At 42.2% G+C, this 27,777-nt stretch overlaps 1 protein-coding gene across 2 annotated transcripts in view; it reads right to left on the reverse strand.

Moving 5' to 3' along the window:
- PLPP1 (phospholipid phosphatase 1) overlaps positions 1 to 27,777 on the reverse strand; it is a 98,724-nt gene that overhangs the window by 4,252 nt on the left and 66,695 nt on the right. For both annotated transcript variants that reach the window (XM_044446271.1, XM_044446270.1), the window contains exon 4: positions 18,737 to 18,794. In XM_044446271.1, coding sequence (XP_044302206.1) covers positions 18,737 to 18,794 — 58 coding nt within the window. The remainder of the gene's footprint in view (positions 1 to 18,736; positions 18,795 to 27,777) is intronic.

A 27,777-nucleotide genomic window follows, 5' to 3' on the forward strand; every position in this document is an offset into this window, starting at 1 on the left:
CAGTACAGTTTAAGGCTAGATATGATGTTTTCTCAAGGCCTGTGACTTGACTAACTTCTGCACCAATGCAAATCATTTATTCCCAGGGAGAATTACAGCCAGGAGTCGTGCTGGTGGTCTAAAGAGAGCAGGCTGGCAAACAGTGTTTGGCATACTTCCTTCTTTCCACCTTAGGAATTCCACTGAAGACATTGAAAAATGCATTACTTTGCTAATACAGTTTTCTACACATAAGCCATTGCTGTAGTTGGCAGGGACATATTATACACGTAGGAGGTAAGGTGGTATATGTGGTTATGAGTGGGAGAAGACGTTAGACCTTAAGACCGTCCCTTAGAAGATTGTGGTTCATATGCAAAGGGGCTTGAGTGCCTGGAACACGGATCTAGGTGGTAAGATTTCATACTACTTGCCAATATGTCAAAATTGAACGAAGGATTAAAAAATGCCGTGTTTGAACCTCCCTGAAGCCAAAACATATTCACAAAGCAGGACTCCGTACAACTGATGGAAAAACAGGAAACTCCAGTTTAATGTTTATTCATGGACTTTATTTCCACATTTAAAAAGTAGCTATTTAGCCACAGCCATTTAAAATGTGGAGCTAGGCTCTAATGAGACACAGGAGGCACAGGTCAAACTATGTTTGTTTTACCAAAAAGTGCAGTAGCTGCATTGATCTGAAAAAGATGAATCAACTGTTCAGCCCTTTGGTTGTTTCTATGCTGGTAGCTTCCATTAAGCTACACAAACCACCTGTCAGTGTCAAGTTCTGTGTACAGTTCCTGAAGAGCAACTAGTAAATTTGTAGCCTTCCAGACCTACCTACGGCAGCCTGTCACCTCATTAATGTTCCTTTAAGACCAGAGGCCGTTTGTCTTCATTGCACATACATACTTTCACTTTACACACCTGACTGATAAGCCAGGTCATCTGTGTTCAGGTACACCAACTGTCTTGCCACTTGGTTTCATATTTAACAGCTTGAGCTACTGTCAGATTCCTTTCTCTTCCCACCTTTCCCCAAGACTGTGTGAACAAAAACTTTGCATTTGAAACTCAGCAATTGCTGGCACCTACCTTACCGCTACAGAGAATTGCAGCAATCTTCATACATTCTATTAAACAACCACTTATACATGGTTACTAAGTACATACGTCTAATTCTAGCTTGACTATTCATTAAGAGACACATTTTACCCCTTTAATTATCCATGCAAATCATCAGCTTCAACTTGAAAAGATTCTACCACTGAGTTCCTGCATTGCATGGAGCAGCTAGTAACCATTGCCCCAGTTCCCACCACTTTTTCCATCCTCCAAATACTCTTCATTTATCTGGGACCAGATCATGACAGGTAGAAATCACTGCAAAGATTTACTGCCCTTCAACTGAAATTAACAGGACCCGGCAATGAACATGTTAAGTCAGGTTATGTATTACTTATTACAACCTCCCACTCACTACCTGAAATGAGATAATTGTAAGCCACAGGAAAATCATTGAATGCAGTACATGCAGGAACGTGAGTTAAAAAGAGACCTGTCATAGAGGTGATAATTCCAAGGCACCTCTAACATGTAGCCTGGCTTGGAGTAAAGAGGGAGAGCCAAGCTACATGTTAGATAAATTAATGGCTCAATTGTGGAGTTTCTCTACTATCCTTTCTTTGTTCTCTGATGACTATAATGTACCTTAGATGCTTGATGCTTTTACCTTTGTTGGTCCCCTTTTAAAAGTGATTTTAATTTAGTAATTTGAAATGCCTGACTACTCGTTCCTTGATGTGTTTATGGAGCGTGGTTAAGCCTTCACTCAGAATGAAAACAGAGTTGCTTCGCCACATACATCCCGAGCACAGCATGCCTCCCACTCTCTTGCCTTAATACAACATGTCTGCCACCCATCATTCAACATGCCCCACTCTGGAAGATGACACAGGCACAAGTGGAAACATCTTTTCAAGCAGAGAATGATTTGCTGTTACAAAGGCATTTATTAGCATCTCTGTGTGTAGCTGCTGCCATTAAAAGGGCTTTTGGAGCCACTGCTAAATACTTTTCTAAATATCTGACCAAAGAAGGAAATACAGTGAGCAAGTAATTATTTCTAGCCATGGAAAAGGGCTTATTGTCCAATGTTCTTTTGCTAACAGGTACCTATTATGCATCCATCTCCTTAAAGCAAAGTCTGGTAACATGGACTCCCAGAACATAGTATCTCTCCACCACATGTGAGAAAAAGTAAAGAGAGAAGAGTTTAACACATTATGTACCCTTTTCCCAAAGATCTCATTTCACTAGCCTATTACCAAATATGATTTTATAGGAATTCCAATCAGTGGTGCAGTACAGCAGAAGCACAGCTCCAGGACATTTTCACATCAGAAAGAGTTATCCACAAAACTGTCAGTGAAGTAAACGTGACAGGGCAGACTGGACCCGCTACCTGTTCCCTTTGTCAGGCAGGCTAGGCTCAGACAGAAACTCCAACATTCACAGACTACCTGCCCGAAGAGCACAAGTGTCTGCATTTTTGGACTGTTTTTGGTGTGCAGCTGTCCTGTACGTCAACATTTACCACTACACCCAAGTAAGTATTTTATGGAAAACCACTCTCTTCAGACATGTTCTCACATGTGTTATCCCAGATACTGTGTTTCTCCAAAAATAAGACACTTTTTTTTTGCTCAAAAAAACACATTAGGTCTTATTTTCAGGTAGGTCTTATTTTTTAATGTACAAAATGTACGTTTAATGTACACCCTTCTGCTCTGCACTTTTCTGCTGTGCACACTTCTGCTCTACACTTTTCTGCTGTGCACTCCAATTGCTGCCAAAAGCTGTATACACCAAGCCTCTCCAGTGCCTGCTACTGGTATTGTCACAGGCAGCGGAGGAAGCAGAGCGGCATGAGCCGATGCTTCCTCTATAGTGCCAGCTCCTGTGACAGGTGGAGTGCATTTGATACCACTCTGCCCTGCACAGGAGCCAGGACTATAGAGGAAGTACTAGTTCCCCATGTCTGGGGTAAGTGATGCTTTAAACTCAGGGTAGGCAATCTGGTTCTTTCCAGATATTCTGGACTATAACTGACATAAAGCTAATATGGCCAGTGGGTTAGGGAACATGGGACTAGTCCAAAATATCTGGAGTGAACTAGAGTAGTCAGTTCCTGTGACAATCCTATCCCAGAATGGCTATCTAGTTTTATTTCTACAATGGAGACACACTAGGAGATATATATGAATAACAAACAGGCAGGGTAGGTTTTCTTACTCTGATAGTAAATATCCAGTTTATATATATAATAATTTAAAAATGAAATAAAAACATTGACTATGACTTTATCTGAATTGGGAGAATTCATATACATGAAACAGTCTGTGGAGCAGATTAAATATTGTTGAAAGTTTTAATTAGGCTGTTGTGCAGCCATAACAATTCAGTTTGTTCAAGCAGGCAACCATAAATAAATACATACATACAACCGTTTAGCTGCCTGAAGAATGAATGACAAACATCAGTGAGAAACAGCTTCCCTAGAAAGACCACCAAATACTGCTACTAACTGAGTTCAGAGGGTATTTATAAGGTTGAGTTGTTCAGAAAGTTAGCATTTGGGGCCGAATCTGAAGTTCAAACCCCCAAGAGAATTTCTAAACCCTCATGCGACTGCAGCTTCCTCTCCTCTGTCCCAAACAGCAAACTGCTTCAGAAACCAAAGGCAGATTCAGGAGTAGGTTATATGTGGAACTTGCTGTGAAGGAAGGCAGAAAGGTCCAGATATCACTAAATTGTACCTGAAGTTCTGAATCATAGTCCCAATTTTTATTTGCTGGACTAAAACTACTAATTTATAATTTCAGACATCCATATGAATCTCAAGGGAATGGAGGCAGGTAGGAGAATGAAGACTGTATACATAACGTTGATTAAAATGAGCTGAGAGAATTTATACAGCTAAAGCAATCTTCATTTATCAAACAGTCTTAGATCTCCACTGCCTTATTTGGGAGCGTTCCAATATCAGTCAGCACATACCTGCTTCTGTACACTAAAGTGCATGCATTATATATTTGCAAATGTTGGCTTTAGAGGCATTTGCTATGCTTGTAAAAAACCTGGCCTTTCTGAAAGTGTAAGAGGAGACAACCCCAGTTTCCTACTAGCTACCTTTCTCAAGGCTGCTACACACAGACAGTGTGTGTGGAATGATGCACATCCCAAATGACAATACCTGCATGTATATGCAATTTCTTACATGATGGAATAGCCATATAGGAGATCCATTGTGAAGCTGCCTAAACACTTTGAAGCCACCAAAATGCCAGAGTATAAGCTACCCCTGATGAATGAGTGACTGGCAAACATATTTTTAAATATATTTTGTCACTGCAAAGTATCCCACACAGCTGGGATAGATGACCCAAGAGGTTGTGTGCCAGTCATTTTTCCCAGGACGCACTCGAAGCCACGCCTCATCATTACGGGTGTGTGAACCAGGCTACAGTAGTCTCCTCTGCTAGTCATGATACTAGAAGTGCAGGTCTTCCTAAGGGGTGGGAACAGGGAATAAGAAAGGAAGTGTTTTTTTTTTTTTTCATTTTGAGTCTACCCAGACCTTCTCATTCCCTCAGCTCCAAGAGAACTGTGTGTGACATTCCCTTAGATCCTAAGAATGAACAAAAGCTGCTTTAAAAGTTGCTTTACATTTGTATTTGTAATTATTAACAGCAAGAAAACTGAAGTCTAATAGCATTTTTTTCTGCAGAGATGTGGAGGATAAGCTTTTCCATTGTGTCCATCAGGTCACATAGCCCTTTAGAAGAGGAGAAAAATGCCACACAGAGATTGCTTTCACTTATAATATTACAATAGGTCAGCTCACCACTACCACTTCCAGCAAAAAGGATAAACCAAGCAGGTTCTATTGACCAAATGGACAGACTCCTAAAGCACTGTGGGCCAGCCTAACAAGCTATTTTCTACAAGCACAACCTACAAAACTAGAAAAGCTTTCAGCAATCAGCATGTACTGCCGGTAAAATAGCAAAAAAAGGTACGTTATATGCACAACTTTCCAATCTAGACTGTACTTTTCTGTACAAGATACAACTTATTTAGACCTTTCATACAATGTTCAAAAGACAGTGTGCTGATTTTCACCTCCTAAATCTATGCATAAATTAGGTTTTGTATTGGCCACTGACAGAACTCATGTACTGTGGTATATGTTCTGCACTTGAAAATAGTAAAGGATCACTACACAGAACTATATCCTCAAGCCCTTCAAAAAGGATTAACGCATGGTTTACAGACTCTGCTAAGTAATAGCCATTACTGAACACAAAGATTACAATGCAGAAACAGATATAGATCTGCGTTTCAATTGGGGCCAAAGCAGACATGATATAGGAGAGCTGTGATTTCATTCTTTTTTCTTTTTAAAAGGCACTTAAAAGCAGCTGCACTGGGCTCCACTTTTGCTAAGGGCAGCTATGCTTGGAGAGGATTTTCTCTTGCTTCACTTTAAAAAACAAGCTGCTCTTAGCTGTGCATTTGGTGTAGACAGCGGAGTAAGAGGATACACACTTTGCACTGGTGCCAGCTTTATTTTGGTCTACAAAACAGTATCATTTCACAGTTCCCAACTTAAGAAGAGGAGTCTGTCACTCCCTTTGACAGCCCCCAGATCTTTCAGTTAATGGCAAACCTGACAGGTGCTTGAGTATCTAAATCCAAACTTCGGCTAAAGATAGTCATGGACTATTAGTATCACACCACAGCTGGCCATGGGGCAAAGATGGTACAAGAGGGGCACAGTAAAGGCTTGGGCTGCACCATCGAGTTACGGTTAATATTTCAGTGTGCCTTAGAAGCACAAGGCCATGCTCAAAGTACCGGAAATAATCATTAAATGGGCAGATGAAATTCAGTGTTGCCATATGCAGTACACATCTGCCTGTTATGTGAATCTGATCCACAAATAGCTCATTCCAGCAAAAAAGTGGCTGCACCTCTGCTACTCTTCGGTTTGCTGAAATCAGTGTGGAAACAGAGCTGTGCTGGTAGCTCTGAAAATTAGTTTCCCGCGAAATACAGTTGGGTTCCTTCTACCTTCTCTCTGATTCCTTTGACTAATGCTACCGTTTCAATATAATGCCGCACTTGCACATGAAGCAGAGAAGGGAAACAGGTTGTTTGCTCACTCCAGTCCCTTCTATCCAACATCACAGATAAATGCTAGGAAAGTGGGGAAGACAACTTTGTCCCAACCGCCATGCACACCCCTCTCTGTTCCTCTAGCTCAGCAGTGTAGAGCTTGGGGTCCCAATCCGGCCTTGTGGGGGTTCCATAAATGATCATGTCCCCTTTCCCATTCCCACAAATTGTTTGGTTATTCCCTGAACTTTTACAGATTTTCCCTCCATTCGAAAAGATTAAATTGCCTTCCCTAAGTATTTGTTACCAGCAGAAAGAGAGTTAAATCTGAAAATCTGCAAATATTTGTGGCACATCCTTTTACCTGGGAGTCTTACCACCACCTCCCTTTTTTTTGCAGGGGCCGTGGCTCAGCAGGAGCTTTGCATACAGATGGTCCCAGGTTCAATTCCCAACATCTCAAGTAAAGAAAAGGAAATTCTTCACTAACTGGTGAATTTCTGTTCACCGTGAGTGAAGGAAGCCAGCTAGTTTTAGGGAAGCACCACTTCCAGGGCTAGGAAGGCAAACCTTGATCTGATCTTCTCAGAGGAGGTAGGGCCTCCCTGAGAAACTCCAGTTGAGTCTTCTAACAAGTTGGACCTGATAGTAGTCTTTTTCAGCAATGTTTACCCATCTGGTTCTTCATGAGATGCCAGTCTGTGGAGGAAGGAGAGAACCCTGCCTAGCCCAAAGGAGCCCAGCCCAAGGGTGGGCCTACCTGTCCTCTTCTTACTAATGGAGTACAGAAATTCATTGGTGAATAAAAAATGTCCATTTCTCCCCCATGTGCAGAAGGCAAACTAATTTGAGGTGTGCAACTCCAGCTTTTAGTGTTGTTGCAAGGAGAAACCCCTGGTTGCATAATGAGGGCAAAGATGCCAAGCCCAAGTCTAACTTTTCGTCTTTTTTGTCCTTCCTTCCCTCCCAGCTAAATTCCTAGGGAGACTAAGCAGAAGTGGCACCCAAACAGGAGCAGCAGCATTTTGCCTGAGGTGTCCTAGGTGGCATAAGTTAGGAATGCCACAGCTGAAGTAGCACCCCATGCAAAATCTTAGATGTCTTTGTCTAGAGTAGATTCCATAAGCCACCATGAGGCTCACAGGGAGGTGGCTGCTGTTTCAAAGCACCTATGGAAGGTAGCATCAGATCATCCATCATGCTGGTCCACTGGGAGCACATCACATTCCACATTCTTCAAAGATCTGGAAGTGAGCACCACAACAGAATAATTCTCCCTTGGAACAGCTAGCACTGGCATCATGCCCTATGACAGCTGCCATCACAGCTGATATCACAGCAGTACCAGAAGCAGAACTAGGGACTGGCTGGACTTGCCCATTCCTTATGCAGGAACTCTTCAAGACCAAGAGGTAAAGTCACTGTCAAGTGTGAATGGGGTGCTGCTGAAAATGCTGTTGCTGGTCCTGCCCTCTTAGCTCCGGGATATCAAGGATACTGAAGAGCAGATGCTGGGAACAGGTGGCCCTCAGGATGCTTGCCTCTGTGCCATTCCTATTGGTGAGCTGCTGTTCCACAAGTTGGAGGAGTGGGTGGGCAACAGCAAGCATTTTCTATTGCAGTTCCTTCAGAGAGTGCTTCTGCCTTTGGCACCATCCAGACCTCTCTTACTCTCCCTCCCTCCCTGGTAGAAGAACGGGACCAAGGGCTGAGGGTACGGCTGCACTTACAGTTTGAGCAAAATCTGATGTGCTTACTTCCCCTGTAGCTGGGGAACCAAGAGTGCTAACAGTGGTGTTGCCCCCATTACACTGCTATCTTGCACTTTATATTAAATGAGGAACCTGAGGCAGCACACCTTGACACTGTCATCATCCTCTTCATTTTATCCTCAGAACAATCACTCTGTGAGGTAGGGCAGGCTGAGAGTGAATGACTGGTCCAAAGGCCCCCTGTGAGCTTCAGGACCAAGTGAGGACTGGGACTCAGACCTCCCAATCCAACACTTTAACCACTTCACCACAGTGGCCTGGTGAGACCTCTCCCTGGACCTGTTCCTATGGGGCAGATAAGAAGCACCCGCTCCAGGGAGATATGCCTGGGCTTGGAAGAGTGAGAACTTGGCTCCTTGGGGGAGTGGGGTTCACATGTGTTGTTGGGAATCTCCTGGGCTGCAGTGAGGCTCAGGGAGTGACATGGAGCTTTACCTTTGAGGCTACATCCAGTGGTGCCCTGAGATGGGGATCAGGCCACTTGGTTTACCAGCACCTGCCCCTGGTAGGAAGGGACTTGAAGAGCTGCTGTGCCCATGTGAGCCACGGTTTGGTGGCTAATCCCTCTTGGGAGAAGTCCTCTTGGTGGCCTGAACGCTGGATTTCAAAGGCTGGCCTGCCTGTGCTTCTGCGACTGGGGGGGTGGGGGCAGAGATTTACCCAGTCCAGGAGCCTTGCAGCCACCTGCACTGGTTGTCAGTAAACCCCAGCAGGGAGGAGAACAAGCAAGCAGTGATTCCTTGGTAGTGGTGGCTGCTCTGCAGCATTTCTGTAGCTTGCCTGTGCTGCAGTGGGGAGAAGCATCCATCTGGTAGCATCCCACTGTCTGGCCTGTGTGGGGGCAGGCAAGCAAGCTTCTTGGCTGGCTCTTCTTCCTTTCTCCCGGCCTGTGACGAGCCTACATCTCTGGGGGAAGCATGAGGCCTGAAGCCCAAAGCTTCCCTGCATCTCTGTAGGAAGCTGTGGGGGAGGGCATCCTCTCACCTCTGCCTCCAATGACTCTCTCAGCCACGATCTCTCTCTCTCTCTCTGTCTCTCTCTGATTCTTCCTATGACGCAAGGGTAGCAAAGGTCTGCTTTCCACCATGCGGTAGGAACAACTGGAGGGGATTTTGGGGGGGGGGGGGGGCTGCTCCTGCAGAAAACTCAGATCAAGGTCAGCCTTCCCAGCCTCATCCTGCACTTTCTCCAAACTACCTGGTATCCTGCATTCAAGAAGAAACCTGCCTGAAACTTGGAGCTTCTCTGCCAGTCAATGAGGACCACACTGGGCTAGATGGACTAAGAGTCTAACTTACCTTCTTATGCCTCTGAGCCCAACCATGATCAACCGTTGGAAGATGGACCTCAAGTGTTTCCCTGAACTGGAATTCAGCCCTCAGGCTGGAAGAGGGTCTACATCATGGCCCCTGGTTCATTCAATAGTGCTGAACAGCCACTTCCCTCCTCACCAATTGAAAAGAAGAACCAGATGAATAACTTAGAGGCGTTGGGTAGATTGTATGGTCGTGCCCCACCCCCCGCCCCCAACGTCCATGCCAGGTCATCAACTTGCCACAAATTATTTCGTGAGTATACAAGGGAAGGCAAGGAAGTACAACACAATAGAGGGGGTTTGGATGAGACGTGCAAAGCTATGCACATTTTGCCAAGACATGGGAATGCAACACATTTCTTCTGTCTTGCTGACTTCCATGAGCAGGAGGTCAATTGCTCTCCCTTCTCTATATTTGTATAGTGACAGCTAAGGGCAGTCTTGAGAAATTTTCTGTTTTCTTTAGCGTAGGACAAACGTATGAACCAGCACAATGAAAAAACAGAGTTTATCTCCTAATCTTCCTGATAACACATGGTCATCCATTACTGGATAAGAAGTTCACATATTTACTTAAATTAGTGGGCAACGTTTAAAGGAGATTTAACTGGTTTGGTAAGACACTCTTAATTCTATCACATCTGAAACAAAGGACCATATCATTACACTGTGAATAAAGCAGCTTATGACTAAACCCCATCACTATCAGGTACATACTATCAGGTACATCAGTTATAGCTATTTCAATTCTTGTCCCAAAGCCAAGCAAAGAGCAAATGCAGCCAACCGCTCTCTGAAATACTGATTCAATAAAAATCTCTGTTTTGGGTACAAACTTGTTGACTGGCAACTTCTCACTGTGCTATCCAATACAATGCGGCCCTCTCTCCTAGGATAGCTCATGCGTTATACTTTGCCTGCTTTTAAAATGGTTCAGGAATGCTGGGGCAGCTATGCTGCTAAATGGTGCTGGCTGATGTGATCATGTTATGCCAGAACTTTGTCATTTGCACTGGATTCCAGCCCATATCTGAGAGCAATTCATTGAACTGGTTTTAGGATTTAAGTGAATTAGTTCCAGATTAACTAAGGAAGCATATTCTTTCCATATTGGCCTACCTGGACTTCAGGAAATCATTAAGATCCTTTTCCAGGTGTCCCCACCAAAGCAAGAGAAGAAAGAAGCTACATAAAAAGTGGGGCTTCTCAGTGCTGGTTTGCCAGAGATACTCGCCTGGTTCCTTGGTACCAGATGAAGGTCTTTGTTCCTCCATGCTTTTTAAGAACAGTGTTCAAGCTTTGTGTTCAGTGCAGTTTTCCTGCACTGCTTCTACTCTGGTTTTATTCATTTTCACGCTTTCTTGTTGGTGTTATCTTATTTTTATTATTTGACATTTTCATTCATTTTTTAAATTTTATGTTTTTACTATATTTGTACCCAAAGAATCTGGGTTACTGGCTTGATTTGAACGTATACTTCATACATGCATACCCTCAAATCAGGAATTTATGAACCAATAGGATTTTAATGTTTTTGTATTGGAGGAATGGGCATAAAGAAACAGACCATTTTCAAGAAATGCGTACACTAAAGACAGAACGACAGCTGCATTTTCACAGGCAAGGACACATCCAATTTCCATGTCAAGTAAATCTTTCCATTCCTGAGTCAGTAAGATTCAGGACAGCTGCCCAGTTAACCAGAGCTTAAATTCCAAAGAATGAAGAAGGGACCAAAATCCACATCTTAAACCAAACTTATGTATCTTAATATATTACTAGAATTTCCCTCCCTACATAAAAAGAACGATTATTCAGCAATTTTCCCATATTTTTAAAGGCCGGCTTTGCATTTTATTCTAAAATCATTGCCCCAGTTATGCCAGCCAGAGAATAGACCATATTCCTTCAGCTGTCTGCAGAGGAACAAGCAAGGGTTTGAACAATTCCCTTCATTCAGTTCCCTTGACATTCAGGCAACCCCTGCTTTACTCTGCAAGGAAACAAGCAAGAGGGAGGATAACTATCATCAGCTTACTCAACTGAATCATTTTTCCCTCCCAGCTTGTCAGGCAGCCTAGCTGTGTTCAGTTGTATAGGAATAGTAGCAAGTAGATGCTGTTATCTGACAGGAATTTCCCTCCCAGTAAGGACAGCAAACAGCTAAAATAAGGACCAGCACTATATTCTTCTTCGTCAGTCCCTTCATTATTTCACTGTTTCCTCAAAGTCCAATAGGGTACTTCTAGCCTAAGACTGAGCAATACTAAAGATGCTGGCAATGTTATCTTTTGAACAAGAAAGACTTAACCTCAGACTGTTAAGAAAATCTCCTGTCCAACAAGAGCAATACTCCCAAGAAGTCACATCCCAAAGCATCTGGGCTGTGCCTAATGCATCAGTGGGCCTGGATTTATGGCTCTGATACTGCTGCTCTCTGTTCACCAACATCAGGCAATTATTCTCCAGCCTGGCAGGTTTTTGGTTCCAACAACAGAATGGATCAATAATTCCAGTTCCAATAACATGAGAATAATTGGTACAGATCCCGTTAGTCTAACTTACACTGCACTTTTCTATATCTACTTAGAATAAAGACCCTGTATAAGGAAAGTATACATAAGGATTGCAGCGTTACAGCGTTACACTCTCACTGATGACTTGAGGGCCCTGAGTACCTTGCATCTGACTGTTTGGCTTGGTCAGCAAATGACCCAACACCAAACAGTGGCTAAAGAGGCTCTGCATCCTGCACTATTTCATGCTATACTACGTAATTGCAGTGGGGTGGAGGGATGTCTCTTGCCTTCCCGAAATCTGCAAGGAGTATCTGCCGACTGAGTAGCACAGAGACGCACATTAAACGGGTTAAGCACACCAGCAAAAGGCTACCGATAGAGTTAACTTATTTTCCCTGTTCAGAAGTAGTGTTCAGTGGCAGTAGTATTCATTCATGCATTTTTAGTTTCTGGATCACCTTCCTGCGGTAAGCATCCAAAGCATTTTACAAAACTTACAAATTAACAGAAACACTTGAGTGCATTGGTTCAGTGGTGGTGTGAAAAGCCAGTCTATAGTGGAAAGCACTCAAGAGGGAATTAATCAGTTCAGTTTCTCCTCTCTGTAAAGAGGACAAGGATTAGGCAGATTATCCAAATCACCTTCTTGAAATGCCCTTTTTGTTTCTTACATATGTATTAATGGAGATGTTACACTGAGAATTTTACTTATGATTGTAAAGTGGTGCTTGAGCTGGCACTGATGCAGTGGCTCCAGGTACGCTTGGAGGAAACTGACCATCTTAATGCATTTCAGTCTGACTTTAGGGCTGGGTTTGGCATGAAGACAGTCTTGGTCAACCTGTATGAGGACCTTTGCCAGGAGAAAGACAGAGTTCCCTGTTGATTCTCCTAGACCTCTCAGCAGCTTTCAATACCATTGACCATGGCATCCTTCTGGAATGCCTGACTGGGTTGGGAGTAGGAGGCACTGCTTTGCAGTGGTGCCCAGCTATTTCCAGAAGGTAGTGTGGGAGAAGTATGGGTCAGCGCCATGGCTTTTGCACCATGGAGTGCCACAGGGATCCATACTTTCCTCCCATACTTTCCTCCATACTATTTAACATCTACATGGAACTGCTGGGAGAGCTCATTTGGAGGTCTGGGTTGAAGTTTCATCAGTATGCAGATGATACTCAACTCTACCTCTCCTTTTAATTTGATTCAGGTGTTGCTGTCTCAGTGCTGAACCAGTGTCTGGGCAATGTGGTGGCTTGGACGAGGGCTAATAAATTGAGACTTAATCCAGACAAGATAGAGGTCCTGTTGATAGGTGGATCCTTTGTCCAGTTGGATGACATCTGCCCTGTCCTAGATGGGGTTGCACTTCCCCTAAAGGACATGGTTCAAAGTTTGAGAGTGCTTCTTGACCCAAAGCTGGCTGACTTTACACCAGGTGAGCTCTCTGGCCTGGAGATCTTTTATCAGCTTTGGCTGATTTTCCAACTTCCTGCCTATCTGGACAGGCAAAATCTGACAACAGTAATCCATGTCCTGGCACCCTTTCACCTGGACTATACCAACATGGTCTATGTGGGCCTGCCCTTAAAAATGGTTCAGAAATTGCGATTGGTTCAAAGCAGAGCAGCTCACCTCCTAACAAGAACACTGAGGCATGAGCATATAACTCCAGCACTATACCACCTCAGCCTTTTTCAGAGTCCAAGTTTCACAGCCATATGTGGCAAATGGAAAAATTATTGCCCTGACTAATCTGCATTTGGTAGAGAGGATGATGTTTCTACTCTTCCATATGTTATTCATGCTGGACGTTGCATTTCTTCCAAGTGTTATGAGCCTTCTGATCTCAGGACTGTGGTCACACGTTGGTCAATTTTAGATCCCAGGAAGTTGAATTCCATTACTGTTTCAATGGTCTCATTGTCAATCTTTGTTTTATTCTTATTAATGGGATATTTTATTGGGTTTTATCTTGCAATGGTTTAAATATGTGACTGGCGGTGTTTGTTATGTTTATTTTTTTAATATGCTGTAGGCCATCCTGAGTGTCACAGACTGAATAGAAGCAGTGTAGAAATGTATTAATAAATTAATAAATAAAGTAAAAATGTAGTTAAACGCATGACTCTATGCAAGTTTAGATAGAAATGGAGCTTATAACTCCCAGCACAAATCAGCTATTTTCTGTAGAGGGCACTACAGAAAGCAAAGCTTCTTTACTCTACTTATACACCTCTAGGTATTTCTACCTACTGGGAATAAGTCAGCAAAATATGCGAGGCAGCAGAGGTGAGCATGGGGCCGTCCCCCATCTTTGGTGTCAACTCAGTGATCCACTGCCTCAGTGACTTGTCTCTACACTCTGCACCCCAAAAGGCAGGTGTAAAAACATATTCCAAAAAAAGTGTGCACACTTTAAGAGGTCTATATCAAGTCAGTATTCCTGGAGTAGGGGGAGGCAAGTAAAACTCTAAAACCATTCATGATAGGAATTACCACACTGACAGAGGCAGTGGCCGTTACAAGCCTGGGTTTGTGGTTCAGCAATTTGCTTTAAGTAACTGACAAGCTATGGGATCTGCCAGCAGGCCAGAACAAACACTCCCTCTGAAAACAAGCTGCACCTTTCTTGCAATCTGGAGCACGTCAAGGAGAGGTAAATGCAGAGTTGGATTAAGGGGAGGCTATGCCTCTGTCAGTTTCTCCAGCAGACCTGCAGAGCAGTAATCTAGCTGTCCATGTGGCTGGTTGCACGACCATATCCTTTTGGGTTGGTGTTTTGTTTTTGTATGTAGCACAGGCGGTCAAACCAGCATATACAAGATTCCTCCAGCCCTTGAGAGGCTGAAGTTTCAAGCGTCTGGTTATGATTAGACCAGGCAGTGTGAGTAATGCCACATGTTAGGAACTGGGAAGTCACGAGCATCACACAACTGCAGCTGGAGTCAGGCATGCAAACAGCCAGATGAAGCCAGTCAGAAAGAACATTTGAAACAGGTTATCAGATGTATCAGACTTGATGCGGGGCCAGTGGCAGAGTTCTGCACTGCCACGTGGGAAAGCTGGAAGCCATGAAACATCTATACAGAGACACACAATCACATCTGCATCTTGTAAGTGGCAAGTCACTATAATAGGCAGAACCACCCCTTGGGTAAGCTCTTCCTTATTGCACAAGACTGAGCCACTAACTCATTAAAAGCTGAGAGCATTCCAAACTGAGAGATTCCACAGAAATCTCCAAGGCTCTTTCTAGCTTATCCCAATGAAGACCCATGGGAGAGTGGGGGAGAACCTGCAGGAAGTCTGACATGTTTAGCACGCCATCACCAGAACACATTGTTAAGCTGTCTGGTTGGAGGTCTAACATTTATATCAGAAAATGAAGCTGAGCCAAATAGTGCAGCTGGATGGCAATCTTGCTGCACTGGGGTGGCATGCATGATCGATGGGGCAAGGCGGGAGAGCTGAAAGCCACAGAGCAACTGGATGGTCGGGAACCCATCATGATCATGGTATTCTGGGTTTCAAAGATAAAGCTGGGATCAAGCTGCACCCTGGGGCCTGGACGTTCCCTGCACAACAGGGGCGGACATACATCCCTCACTCGGGCTTTTGTCTCTGCCTACTAACCCTACCTGCTTGCTGAAATGGCTACTCGGGTAAGGGGTGGAAGCAGGCAGCAATGCTGGTTTAAAAGAACAATTCTGTTCCCTCTGAACCTTGTGTAGAAGAAACAGACAACTTCTTTTAAGGCAAAATTGCTACTTTGCTACCAATGTACACGATTAAGTTTTTACTTGCTGACATTGTTTTTCCTTTAATTAAGTGATGTGGCTATTTCTTTTATGAAAAGTTGTATTGTTCTTTTTAATACTGACTTTCTGTAGTCACTTTCTCAGGCCCCCAAAGCTGTATATACATACTTTGAATAACTACATATATAAATAAAATGTTCCAAGATTCTAAGCCATGCTGTTGCCTTTAATAATCTGAGTTCTTCTAAGAGAAAGGGGTTGGCTGTTTTCTCATACCTGTTCTTTGTACAGCCCCAAATATATAGTTACTGTTTTTCTTTTTTATTGTGAACTTCAAAACCTAAGAATAACCAAAACAAAAGGAAAAATAAACGTGTTTTGGTTTTCTTACATGAGATTTTATTAAATCTGCATGCACTGTTGCTGTGATGAAGCTGCAAGGCCAGAAGGACAGAGTTACAAACAGAGCAACTGGTTTTTTTCAATTTTAAAAATTCTCTAACACATTTGCAGATTACAACTTTAAGCATGAATGTCATTCATTCTGAGTTGGAAAGATGGCTACTAGAGAGGCCTTTTCAGTGTGTGGCCCACCCCACCCAGCCCCACCGATGGAATGTGCTTCACTACATGTTTTATTGTCTTTCATCATATAGAGCTTTGGATTACTGTACTTTCAGATTTACTAAAGGACTTCATTGTAAGATTGCGCTGTTTAAAAAGGGTTGCAACTAATGAACTAATTTATAGGGGACCTAATCCATGTTAATAGCAATAATAGTGCTACTAATTCAATGTATTTTAAAGATATTTCACGATGTGACCAGTTGAGAAATGGACACGCACTCAAGTACTCACAAGACCAACTCAGCACAACAAAATATACCAGAATTGTGAACTCCTCTTCTTTTTTCATGTAAAATGGTCTTCATGGGTCCAGTGTTCAACTTATTATAAGCAATAAGTGCATTCTTAGACAGTGATAGGCATTTAATGCTCCTTGCATCAATGGACCCAGAGCTCAATATCAGGACATGTTTTGCATACTTAAGGCATATTACATGCTTGGCATATTCAATGCCAAGCATCTCCAGTCAAGGATTTTCCATGACAGAGAATACTTCTGCTTAGAGAGCAACTGCCATGCAGAAGGGGCAATATCACAAAGAATAATGCTTTGAGAATATAAGATGGTAGCACCAATGTTATTTGGCAAAGGCAAAATCAGTCAGGGCCAACAGAGATATAAGACAACACTGAAGGCAACATCTCACTACTGTCCAGAATCAAGTGCTTTCATTTCACACATTGTAAAGTGACTTGGATCCATGCAACTCATGTGTTCCAAGAGTAAAACCAAGATGCTTAATTCCAGGAAGGAATCAGTCAGTCCTGAAATAAAGGTCCCAACCAAAGGAACATTTCATAAATCATTACAGGTTCAAAGACCAGACTTATCATTCAGGTGGGAGTTGAAACTTGCTTAAAATTTATTGAAGGAGATAGTAAAACAAATCCTGCAAATGGAGATGGTGGCCTGGTGATGGGGTGCAAGTATTAAATGTACTTTGGAAAACAACATACTCCCCCTCAGTCCATGAACAATCATATGGCAAGAAGGATTTCTATTTTAAATAATTAAATCAGAGTGTTTTTAAAAGTCTAAGCTTTCCAAGTTATAATAAATCCACAAGATATCCACACAGTCCTGCTGGAAATAATTTATGAAATCCATTCCCATATGTCTCACTAAGACTGCAGGCTTTCCCCCACACCTGCCCTCCCTATTTTTCGCTTGAATACACAAACATGTTGCTGAAGTTTCCCATTTTTATTAGGCTGTCCCATCCACTTTGGAAGCTATTTCTCTATTTCAAAAGGAAACAAGAACAAAGTGCTAGAACATACCTTGCCACGACTGGGGAACAACTACAGACCAAGATGTATGTTGCTGAAGCCCGTGAAACATTTTATGGATGTGTTCCCTCCCACTCCTTCCTAGGTTTGTTGACAGAGGAAACATGTTGCCCTCTCTTCTACAGCTGCCTCATGCTCAGTCAGGTCCTGCCTTCCCCAGCCTCATGTTCTCCAGATGTTTTGAACTACAGCTCCCATCATTACTGGCCACTGACAATGTGGAAAGAGCTAATAAATACAGAAGTCTAAAACTTTTGGAGGACATCACACTGGGGAAGGCTAGCTTAGAGGCAAGGCAGCTCATGACAGCACAACCTCAGGCTAAGTATGAGTAAGAAGAGAAGACCTCCATATCTCACTTAGGTGAGAAAGGGATGTCTCTCTGCTGCTTCATCCAACAGCAAGCTGTTTGAATCAGCCCTGCTCCTTCTCCCATGTTTGAACTGGCTTTCCAGAAATGGAGAGAATTGAGGGAGACTCCTGACCTGAACAGGAGAATGCAGAATGACCCTGAACAAAATCATGTCCACATATTCATGCTGCTTGCTTGGAATGCCTAAACTTCAGAAACGTGGCAGCAGCTGCAACCTGTGAACTGATGCTTCCCAATTCTGGCTCAACTGTGCTGGCAGAACAGGCAGCTGCTCACAGTGGCACAATTCAAAGGGCATGACTAATACCCCACTATAACCAAGTACATACCAGGGTACATTTCAAGGGTACATTCCTCTGAAATCTCACAAATATCTGTCTTGTGCTCTCTACTGAAGGAAGGGAAAAATCACCCTTGAACTTTGTATCTCCCACATAAGTTAAATCCAGATTGAAGAAGGATCAACTGCATTAGCAGAAGTAGACTTCCTTCTACCCATGACCAACTTCTACCCATGACCAACATTCCAGCTCCATGAAAATGCTACACAGGGAGTCAAAAGACCTACAAAATGAGGTGAGCACAGGTGAAGAAGCTCAAAAGCTGGAGTATGAAGATGCTAAAATGCAACCAAGCCTCCTCTATACCTTTCTTGACTACATGTTCTTTTGGCCTACAAGTGGCTTGCACAATGCAGAGTTAGCCACCTAAAATATAATGGGCAAACTTTCCAACATTCTGTCAAACTCATCTCAAAGCAAGCACCACCATCCCACCCAAATATTTTTCATTTAATGTTTTCCCATTGCACAAATGATCCAAAGGAAATGCTGATGAAGCAAATGTTTCAGCTTCATGCTATTGTAATATAAACAGACTTCTTAACACCATAACAGAATGGTAAAGAATATACTTACTGCTAGAAACAGCATGCAATACATGGAGAATGAGGAATGTCCAGAGTAAAATGATAGCCTGAAAAACAAAAGAGGGCACATATTTATTAATTTTTCTTGTACAAATGTCATTAAGCATTTGATGTAGTCTGTAACTTTCTTTTGTTAAAAAAGAAGAAAAAATGCAGCAATGACAACTCATGGGTTGTTGGAGCTGAGTGCAAACAAACACCCATGCTCCTGGGTTTGTGACACCTGAGTCTGGCATGCAGGGTTGTTGAGGATTACATAACACACAATACGAAGCCATGATTTGTATTGCATTCAAACCCTGTACTGTTTAATCCTCAGGAATACAACTATGTCACAACTAACAAACTCTGATAAGTTAGCTATTAGTTTTATTTAGGCCAACAGAAGAATAAAACAGCACCTTTAAGAATAATTAATAGCTTAATTTAGATTTCCTACATGAGAGTTTGTAGGTAAAACCTATATCATTCGAAGAAATAATATACGCAAAGTGGGTAAGCAGGGATAAGCAGTTAGTGTTTTCATCTAGGACAGGGATCCTCCATATAGCTCCTGCAAGGGGTTTCCAATGATAGCACAAGTGTAGTGCCAGAAAACACATAAGAAATGCATATAACTTTCTAGCGATTACAAACTGATTGAAACAAAAGTGGACCTAATGTCCAAAGTACTGTCCATTTTTAGCTGGCATTTATATATGATTTTAGGCAGTAAGTCTGTAATATCAGTCTTTTGGGGGTCAAAAGGACATAGTGAATCCATTATCACTGACAGTTTCTTAATTTTCATGGAACAGGAAAATATTGTGACAAGAAGCTACAGTTAGGATGCATACAGAGAAACAGAATGATTTCTGTTAGTACAGGCAATGGTATCAGACAAGGGTGCAATTTATCTCCCTATCTGTGCCATCTGTAAGCAGATATTAATCCAGCATAAGTAATACTGGATTAATATCACTAAAAGATACATCAGTATTTTAATATATGCAGATGATATTACCACTTTCTTCCTACTAGAAGAAAACAACAACATTGAAGAAAACAAGAAACATGAAGGTAGAAGAATTGCAAAGTTTTATTGTCAACAATGAATCTGTAGAAATTGTGAAAGATTTTGCACACATTGGCTCAATGAATGCAAGATCAAAATGAGGGTGCAACGCAAGAAAATTGAAGACAACTGAAACTTGGAAGGACAGCAATGAAGGAACTAGAAAATATAATCAAGTGTAAGTACATTTCACTGAAGACCAAGGCCAAGATTATCAACACTACTGTATTTCCAATCACTATGCATGGGTTTGAAAGCTGGATGGTGAAAACTGACAGGAAGAAAACTGATCCATTTGAAACATGCTGCTGGAGGAAAGCTTTGTGAATACCCTGGACCAACAAAAAGATGAATAAGTGGGTCCTAGAGCAAATCAAACAAAGAACTTGCTCTAGAAGCAACTATCCTTGGAAGTGAGGCTGTTGGACTTTGGACATCATAAGGAGGGAAAACTTACTGGAGAAGACAATAATGCTAGGGAAACTTGAAAGCAAACTAAAAAAAAGGCCAACAGAACACTTCCATAAAAAAGCCACAGCCTTGAGATTAAAGACTTGAGTAAGGCTGTCAAGGATAGGCCATTTTGAAGAACACTCATTTGTGTGGTAGCCAAAAATCAGAGATGACTTAACAGCACGTAACTGCAACAGCATTAGTGAGAATTCAAGATGGTTTTAGTAGAAAATGTATCTGTGTAAATCAGAGGTCCCCAACCCATGGGCCGTGGACTGGTACAGGTCCGTGACCTGTTAAAAAGCAGGCTACACAGCAGGAGGTGAGCAGCCGGCCAGTGAGCAAATCTTCGTCTGCGTTTGCTGCCGCTCCCCAGCACCAGCATCACTGCTGGGGAGCGGCTGCCAATACAGACTATCATTAGCGCCCTTTTCGGTCCTGGGCTCAAAAGGAAGAGGGAGTGGCAGTGGCAGAACTGGGAGGCAAGTGCCATGGAGAAGCCAGGAAGGGTGTGTGGGAATGGTAAGGGAACCGGGAAGCAGGTAAGTGTTGGGCTCAAAAGGAAGAGGGAGACCGAACAAGCAAGGCATGAGGCTGAGCAGGCCCAGCGTGTGGTGTGCATGCAACAAAGTGCGAGGCTGCAAGGCCTGCTTGAGGTCCCATGCCACCGCTGCAAGGCCCTTTTGGGTCTTGGGCCTCTAGCATTATGGTGAGTTGTACAATTATTTCATTATATATTGCTACATAATCTTAATAGAAATAAAGTGCACAATAAATGTAATGCACTTAAATTATCCTGAAACCATTCCCCCCGCCCCCACTCCCCACCCCTGGTCAGTGGAAAAATTGTCTTCCACAAAACTGGTTCCTGGTGGCAAAAAGGTTGGGGACCGCTGGTGTAAATAACATCCCTGCCGCCACCCCCCCCCCCCCCCAAAAAAACAGCTACTGGACATTGCCAAAGCATATGCTTAAATGAAGCTATATTGCACCACCAGCAATTAGATGAATCATAGAAGACTTACTTAATAGATGCCACGGAGTCCAAGAGAAATGAAACAAAAGTTTTTGTTGAATAAGAAGCCTAAGCCCACATACACAGCAAGTAGATGCCAAAGCAACAATCCACTGATTAGCTACTTTGTGTAGGTGCCCACAGCAATTTTGCAAATTCCTCAATGTCCCCAAAACTACTGAGGACTTCTGGCATAGCGTGAATGAAATTCATAGTCTCTATTCAAAGCAAGCCAGATATAACCAAATTGCAATAATTGTTCCTGCTCCGCTATGTTATGCTCCACTTCATTTGTGACTTGATAGCCAAAAAGCTTAAAATGCTCAACAACAGACTTTCATGTTTCAGCTCTTTGAAACTGAATGATGTTCATTCAATATTTGCCTTAAAATCAAGTTTCTTATCCAATATATACTGCCCTAAGGCACTTAATACTAAGCATGTGTGAGGAATCTGTCTGAGGGTGGGAATCTTTCAGATCATCTGGGTTTGGCTCCCCAAACTCTGGTCCACTTTGTTGTGGGCCTGAGTCCAAGTTTCTGGCAGATGTTCCCAGTGTTAATGGGGTGCTTGCCAGAACTCAAGCCCCACACACTGTGCAAGCAGCACCCCTCTTCCATACCTGATGCTGCCACCACTACTGCACCTGGTGCTGTCACCTGCAAAGCAAGTCCAGCCAAGAGGAAGATGGTGAATGCTTGTGGACTCCTGATTGCACAACCAGCAACTTCCACGTGCAGCTGCCCAAGGAGCAGCTTCAGGACATGGAAGAGGGGTGCTGTGAGAGCAGTTACACCAGGCACCATTCTTGAAGGAAAAGGTTGCTGGTTGTACAATCAGGAGTCCACAAGCATTCGGCAACTTCCTCTTGGCTCACTTTGCATGACTAGGCCAAGCACAAAAGGAAGTCTGGAGATGTTTGGACAGCTTTTGGGCAGATTCCAAAAGAGTTTGCCTCTACTCTACCTTCTACTTGATATCAGATATATAACATTAATTGACATGAAAGTGAGGCATCCTAGGTGCACTGAATTGCATCACTGTGACTTACGTCTGCAGGAGGAGGGGGTACTGCAGGAGGAGTTCAGTCATGATCACCTTTTCTGTCAGTGGAAATGGTCTGCTGGAAGAGAAGCTTTTTCCAGATGGAATGAGCCCTTCTATTTGCAGAATAACCACCATGAATCCAACTTCATGTTGGGAACTTTAAGTGACTGGAGCGGCACTCATGTTTTTAAAGGTGCTTTACTCTGAATTAAGCTGCCACAGTCCTTGCAAGAATCTTGTAAGATTACCTCTATATTCCAGAAGTGAGGACAGAGTCTGACAGAGAAAAAATAACTTTCTTGAACGAGTTCATGGCACAGGCAACATCTAAACCAGGAACTATTTTAAAAAGTCAAGATTATTTTTCTATTTTTGAATACAACTTTGCCATGAGACATAGTGTAGCTTGACCTTGCACCATGGGAAAAAGCATTCTGTTTTGGAAAAACTTGCGTGTTGACTACAATATATAGTCTCCATTTGCTTGTGATGAAATCTATACTTATAGCACAGACACAACAGCCAAATCCATGTCTCTCCCTCACTGGAACTTCAGCAAAGGTTACTGATTGTGCTCAAATCTGAGCGAGAAATATTATGTATCCCCTATTAACCTGTCAGCCACACACAGACCCACATGTTTGTTTTCCTTCTCTTCCCCATCCTCCCCACCCCCCAATTTTAATATTTTAAACAGAGAGAGACACAGGCGCACACAGAGAGACAATACGAAACATTCCTCTGCAGGCAGCAAACCCCTTCTTCCAAAAGCAGTTCTGTGTCGGAACATTCCGTCTCCCCTGCCAGCCAAGGGCTTGAACATTCCAGTCTCTGTGGCAGTGATTGTGCACATAAACTCCCTTGGGTCTTTGCTCTGCCGCCTTTCCAATCCACAAGCCCCCAACCCCACCATTGGGTAAATAAGCATTCCCTGCTGTGAAAGCATCCCACCGTCAGAAACATCAGAACCCCTAGTTTTGTTTTAGATTTCCCCCCTCTTCATCACATTCTTAGAAGATCTAAATCATCCCAGTAGCACTTCATACATCAGGCCTCAAGAGCTGTCAGGATGTATATTATTGTTTCATGACAACTGGCTTCACATATTTTTCTCTTGGAAGGGTTTGTTTCAACAAGTCAGATAATACATACCCAGAACACTAGATTTTATTTTGATTTCTCACTGTGGCCATTAAGTCTCATGTTGATGCTCCTTTTTAGAATAAATTTTTAAGTTTGTGGAGGAGCCTTTTACACAAAGATAACTTGCACCAGAGCTTATTATGGGTGGTTCACCTAGCAGGAATTCTTTTCATGTGCAGAAAGCAGACACTGAAATACATCTATTGAGATTGATCTGGAAAGTACTGTCAGAACAGGGAGAAATTAAGGCTTTTACTGTTTTTCAATATAAATATAATATCCAATGTCCAAACTAAAGGCCACAGAATTTTCTTAACCAAATTAGTCTTCAATCTCTGAAGAAGTTCCACAGAGTTCTCGTGAAGCCATCATCATAATCATGTTGCCATAAAATGCCACATGTTTTCTATTTATTTAAAAAAAGCTTGACAACTTTGCATCCCAAGTAATAATGTGACCCAGTTATGTTAAACATTTCAGCCTGTTACTTTGAATGTACATTTCACACAACTGGAAAAGGAGCAAGGGTTGAGTCAACTGCAAGAGGGAGCCAGGGCAGCAGGAGTAAAGTGCTTCAAAGAGGGCGGACTAAAATGGATGAAAATGTGATGTTAAGAAAATTATAGTTAGATCCTACAAACCAGAATAGGAAGCAGATGGGACAGATAAACTGTGGGCTATTTGGCATATTATACAGCAAACAACAACAAAATTGTGGTTTTTGTCATAAACACACAATGAACAGGAAGTCACACCCAAATTGACAATTATACCTGGGAGATAGAAGGCTTTTAAAAACACCTTAAGTAAAATATATATTCTACAAAGACTCTAAGATAGCACAATATACAAATGATAAGGAAAACCTTCTGGACAAAGAAACAAGGTCTATATATACAGTGAATATAGGTTATGTTAGAATCAGAAAGGTTGCAATTTTACAGTTCCTGATCTCTGCACAAGTGCAACTAAAACCAGTACGACCAATCTGAAATCAGTGAGATCAAGGCCGCAGCACAAGATTTTTTTTTAAAGTTCAATTAATAGTCACAAGGATACTAAAGGATACGTACCTATTATGAGGAAACTCAAACATCCTATAGATTGCACTTGCATGCACAACTATAAAACATGGACCAGGTAGTCACAGACATTGATGAAAGTAATTCCTGTTGCTGCCATTTGTTTTCCCTTCTGCAGCAAGGACTTACTGTTTGAGCCAAAACCAGGATGATCTATTTCTCATGTTACAACTCTCTACTTGAGTGACTACCTGAAATCAAGATTACTACTGAATGCTAGGTTATTGTGTAAACCAGAATGAATATAATCAAAGTAAGTGAAATGTACTGTATGATCTGGCAAAAGTGAATAGAATAGGGCTGCCAAACAATTTTGGATCTGGAGGCTAGATTGACACACACAGCCCTCGCAGGCTGGAGACATCAGCAGGAAGCCTGCAGGCCACACAGGCTAGCCTGGTGGGCCAATTTTGACCTCTCGGCTAGAAACTCCCCATCCCTTTCCTGTATTTCTTTTTGCACTGGGTGCTCATTCTGCAAGTACTCTCCACATCTTTCTTATTTGCTCTGGCAATGGCTAGTGGCTGTAATCTGATCAGAGGCTCTGCGAGTGAGTGGGGAGAGAAGATCCCTGGCAGTCATCAGCTGTAAGGTGGGGGAAGGGAAATTTGGGGCAATCAGCTAATTAGAGAGGACTCCAAGAGGGTCCCTGGTGTGGCACACTGTTCAAGTGCTGCTGGGGAAATTAAACATGCAACTGAGAAAAAACAACACAGATCTGTATGAGAAGATTTCTCTGTACTAACTAGAAGGGAGCACTCAGTGACAAGAAAAAGATCCATCTTCTTTCAAGGACCAAGAATGTGCATGCCCGAATCGGCCTGCCTAGTGACTGACTGAGGAGACTTTCCTACGACAGGCAATGTAGAAGCTGTGGGGAGAGTGGCTGAAAAAGGCCTCTAGCCAAGGTGCCGCTGCTTTTTGGAGGCTCCTCCATTGCCTAGGAAAGCCTCCAGAGTACCACAGATGATGCCAAGGACTACAGTGGCTCCTGCTGGGAAATCTGGAAGATCACCAATATAAAGCCCTTAGGTTGAAAGGCACTACACCATGGCATCAGAACATTATTTTCACGCTTCCCCAAGTCATCATTAATTGTTCAAAATATTTTATATCACCAGTCATCTTATACCATGGCAGTATACAAATGGAATAAACATTGTTACATTCCTATTGTTATATTGCTCTTTTTATACTATTATATTGCTATGTTACTGGTTTTACTTTTATTATTGTTACATTGTTTATTATCTGTTGAACTGTAAACTACTTAGAGGATCCTTTGGGGGATTATTAGTGTGGTATGCAAGTTAAATAAATAAATGAGATCCCAGTGTGATATACAGTAAAACCTGAAGCAAAATAGCCAAGGAAAAGATCCTTTTTTCCCACTTTCTATTATATAGCAATAGATCGAAATAGCCTCAGGAAAAGCATGCTCCTAGGTCACAGATAGCCCCAGTATTAATACCTGATACCAAATTAAAATTGATCAAAGGATGTTGGCTCAGCAAGGAAGAAAGCAGTGTATTGTGATAAAAGAAAATTAGTTTCTAGAAAACATTCCATAAAATACAAATACACTTGCCAATGAGGGTATTTTGGTTCTAGTAAATTGTATAAGAAAACAATCTAGAAGCCTGAATTTGAAATGTTCTGTTTTGGCTGACAGTATATGAACATAACTCAACACAATTTGATTTCCACGGCTTTTTGCTGTATCATCTAATTCTCATAGTATAGGAGGAATTCTGAGAGCTGTTGTTATGTGCTTGATGCCCATCTGTCCTGAAAGAACTACAAGATATTTCAAAGTAATTCTTGCACCAATGAAGCTAAATTCCAGTTAATTTTCAAAGTTTTCAAAAATTTATTTAAAAGAAATACTGTACTGGTTTGTGCCTCTTGCGTTAGGGATGATGTACACTCAGTTTCCAGTTATGAATGTCCAATTTAAGAAGAACCCCTGTTTACAAATGAGCAAGCCTGGAAGTTTTGCCTCATCCTCAAGCAGCAAGTGAGCACCTGCAGCAAGGAGAGGAAGGAAGCAAAGAATAGGAAGAGAGAAAGGATAGGAAGGAAAGAGGGAAAGGGAAGGAGGGGGAAAGCAGTGAGTGGCAAGTCAGAACTAGTTCCACCGCCACAACAAAACCACAGCATGACCATGGAAAACTAGCATATCGAAGCCAATGTGTTTTGGATCATGTGGAATTAGTGTGAAGCTCAGAACCTCGAATTATGCAGAGTTCAGTACCTGTAGTTACTTTATTTTTATTGTATTATTATCATTATTAAAATGTTGTATTGTGCTTAAGAAGTTTTACTGTATATGGAAGTGTTTTATATGCTTTTTACATGTGTGATCTGACTTAATACTAAAATGAGGTGAGATGAGTTCCAACGAGAAAAAAAGAACTTACTTGAGCTGAAATATTCTTTCTTTCTCCTCACCTTAGGCTCATAGATCACCATATCCCAAAAATGAGCTGATTTGCTTTTTTCACTGCTCACTGTATATTAATGTGATACAGTAAGTCCAGCAAGTCCTTACATTGAGACAGGCCAGATACCAGCTCTACTACACATTAGCAGTACCACTGCATACAAAACAATAGAAAGAGACTAGAAATAAATTTATTCAAGGGAGTTCAGGTGCAATCCTCTTTTAAGCCAAACAAGAAAGAACGGGAGACAGACATGTATTTATTATTCTTCGGATTTCATGGCCACAGCATGCTTTAACAAGTTATGCTTTCTACAAAAGAACAAACTGCACAGCATATTCTTTTCTTCGGTCATGAGAACAGACCATCTTATGTTCCAAGTACAACACACACATGCAGAAACTCCTGAGAACAATCATAGCATCCATCCTTACTTAACACTGTGGTGTTTACTGACAGTTGTAGGCTAGAGAATGTTATAAGGAACTCAAGGTTTGTAAATCCCCCATGTATAAAAACAGAAACTTCCTCCATCACTGTATTCTACACTAACTGAAGAGCAAACTCTCCATTATCCCTTAATATAGCAACAGTTCTCAGATAGACATAAATTAGAAGGCTAAGAAAATTCTGCCATTTTTTCGTTGTGAGAGAGAATATAAAGTGGGATCTTTATAAAACAAGAACAGGGTGCTACTGCTAGCACAGGCGATATGCTATTAGAAACCAATTCTGTGCAACATCAGTAGTGTCTGCTAATGCAACAAGTTCACTATTGGCACTGCCCTTGAA

The sequence above is a fragment of the Varanus komodoensis genome, unplaced genomic scaffold (assembly GCF_004798865.1).
Source record: "Varanus komodoensis strain SLA01 unplaced genomic scaffold, ASM479886v1 scaffold5, whole genome shotgun sequence".
Lineage (NCBI taxonomy): Eukaryota > Metazoa > Chordata > Lepidosauria > Squamata > Varanidae > Varanus > Varanus komodoensis.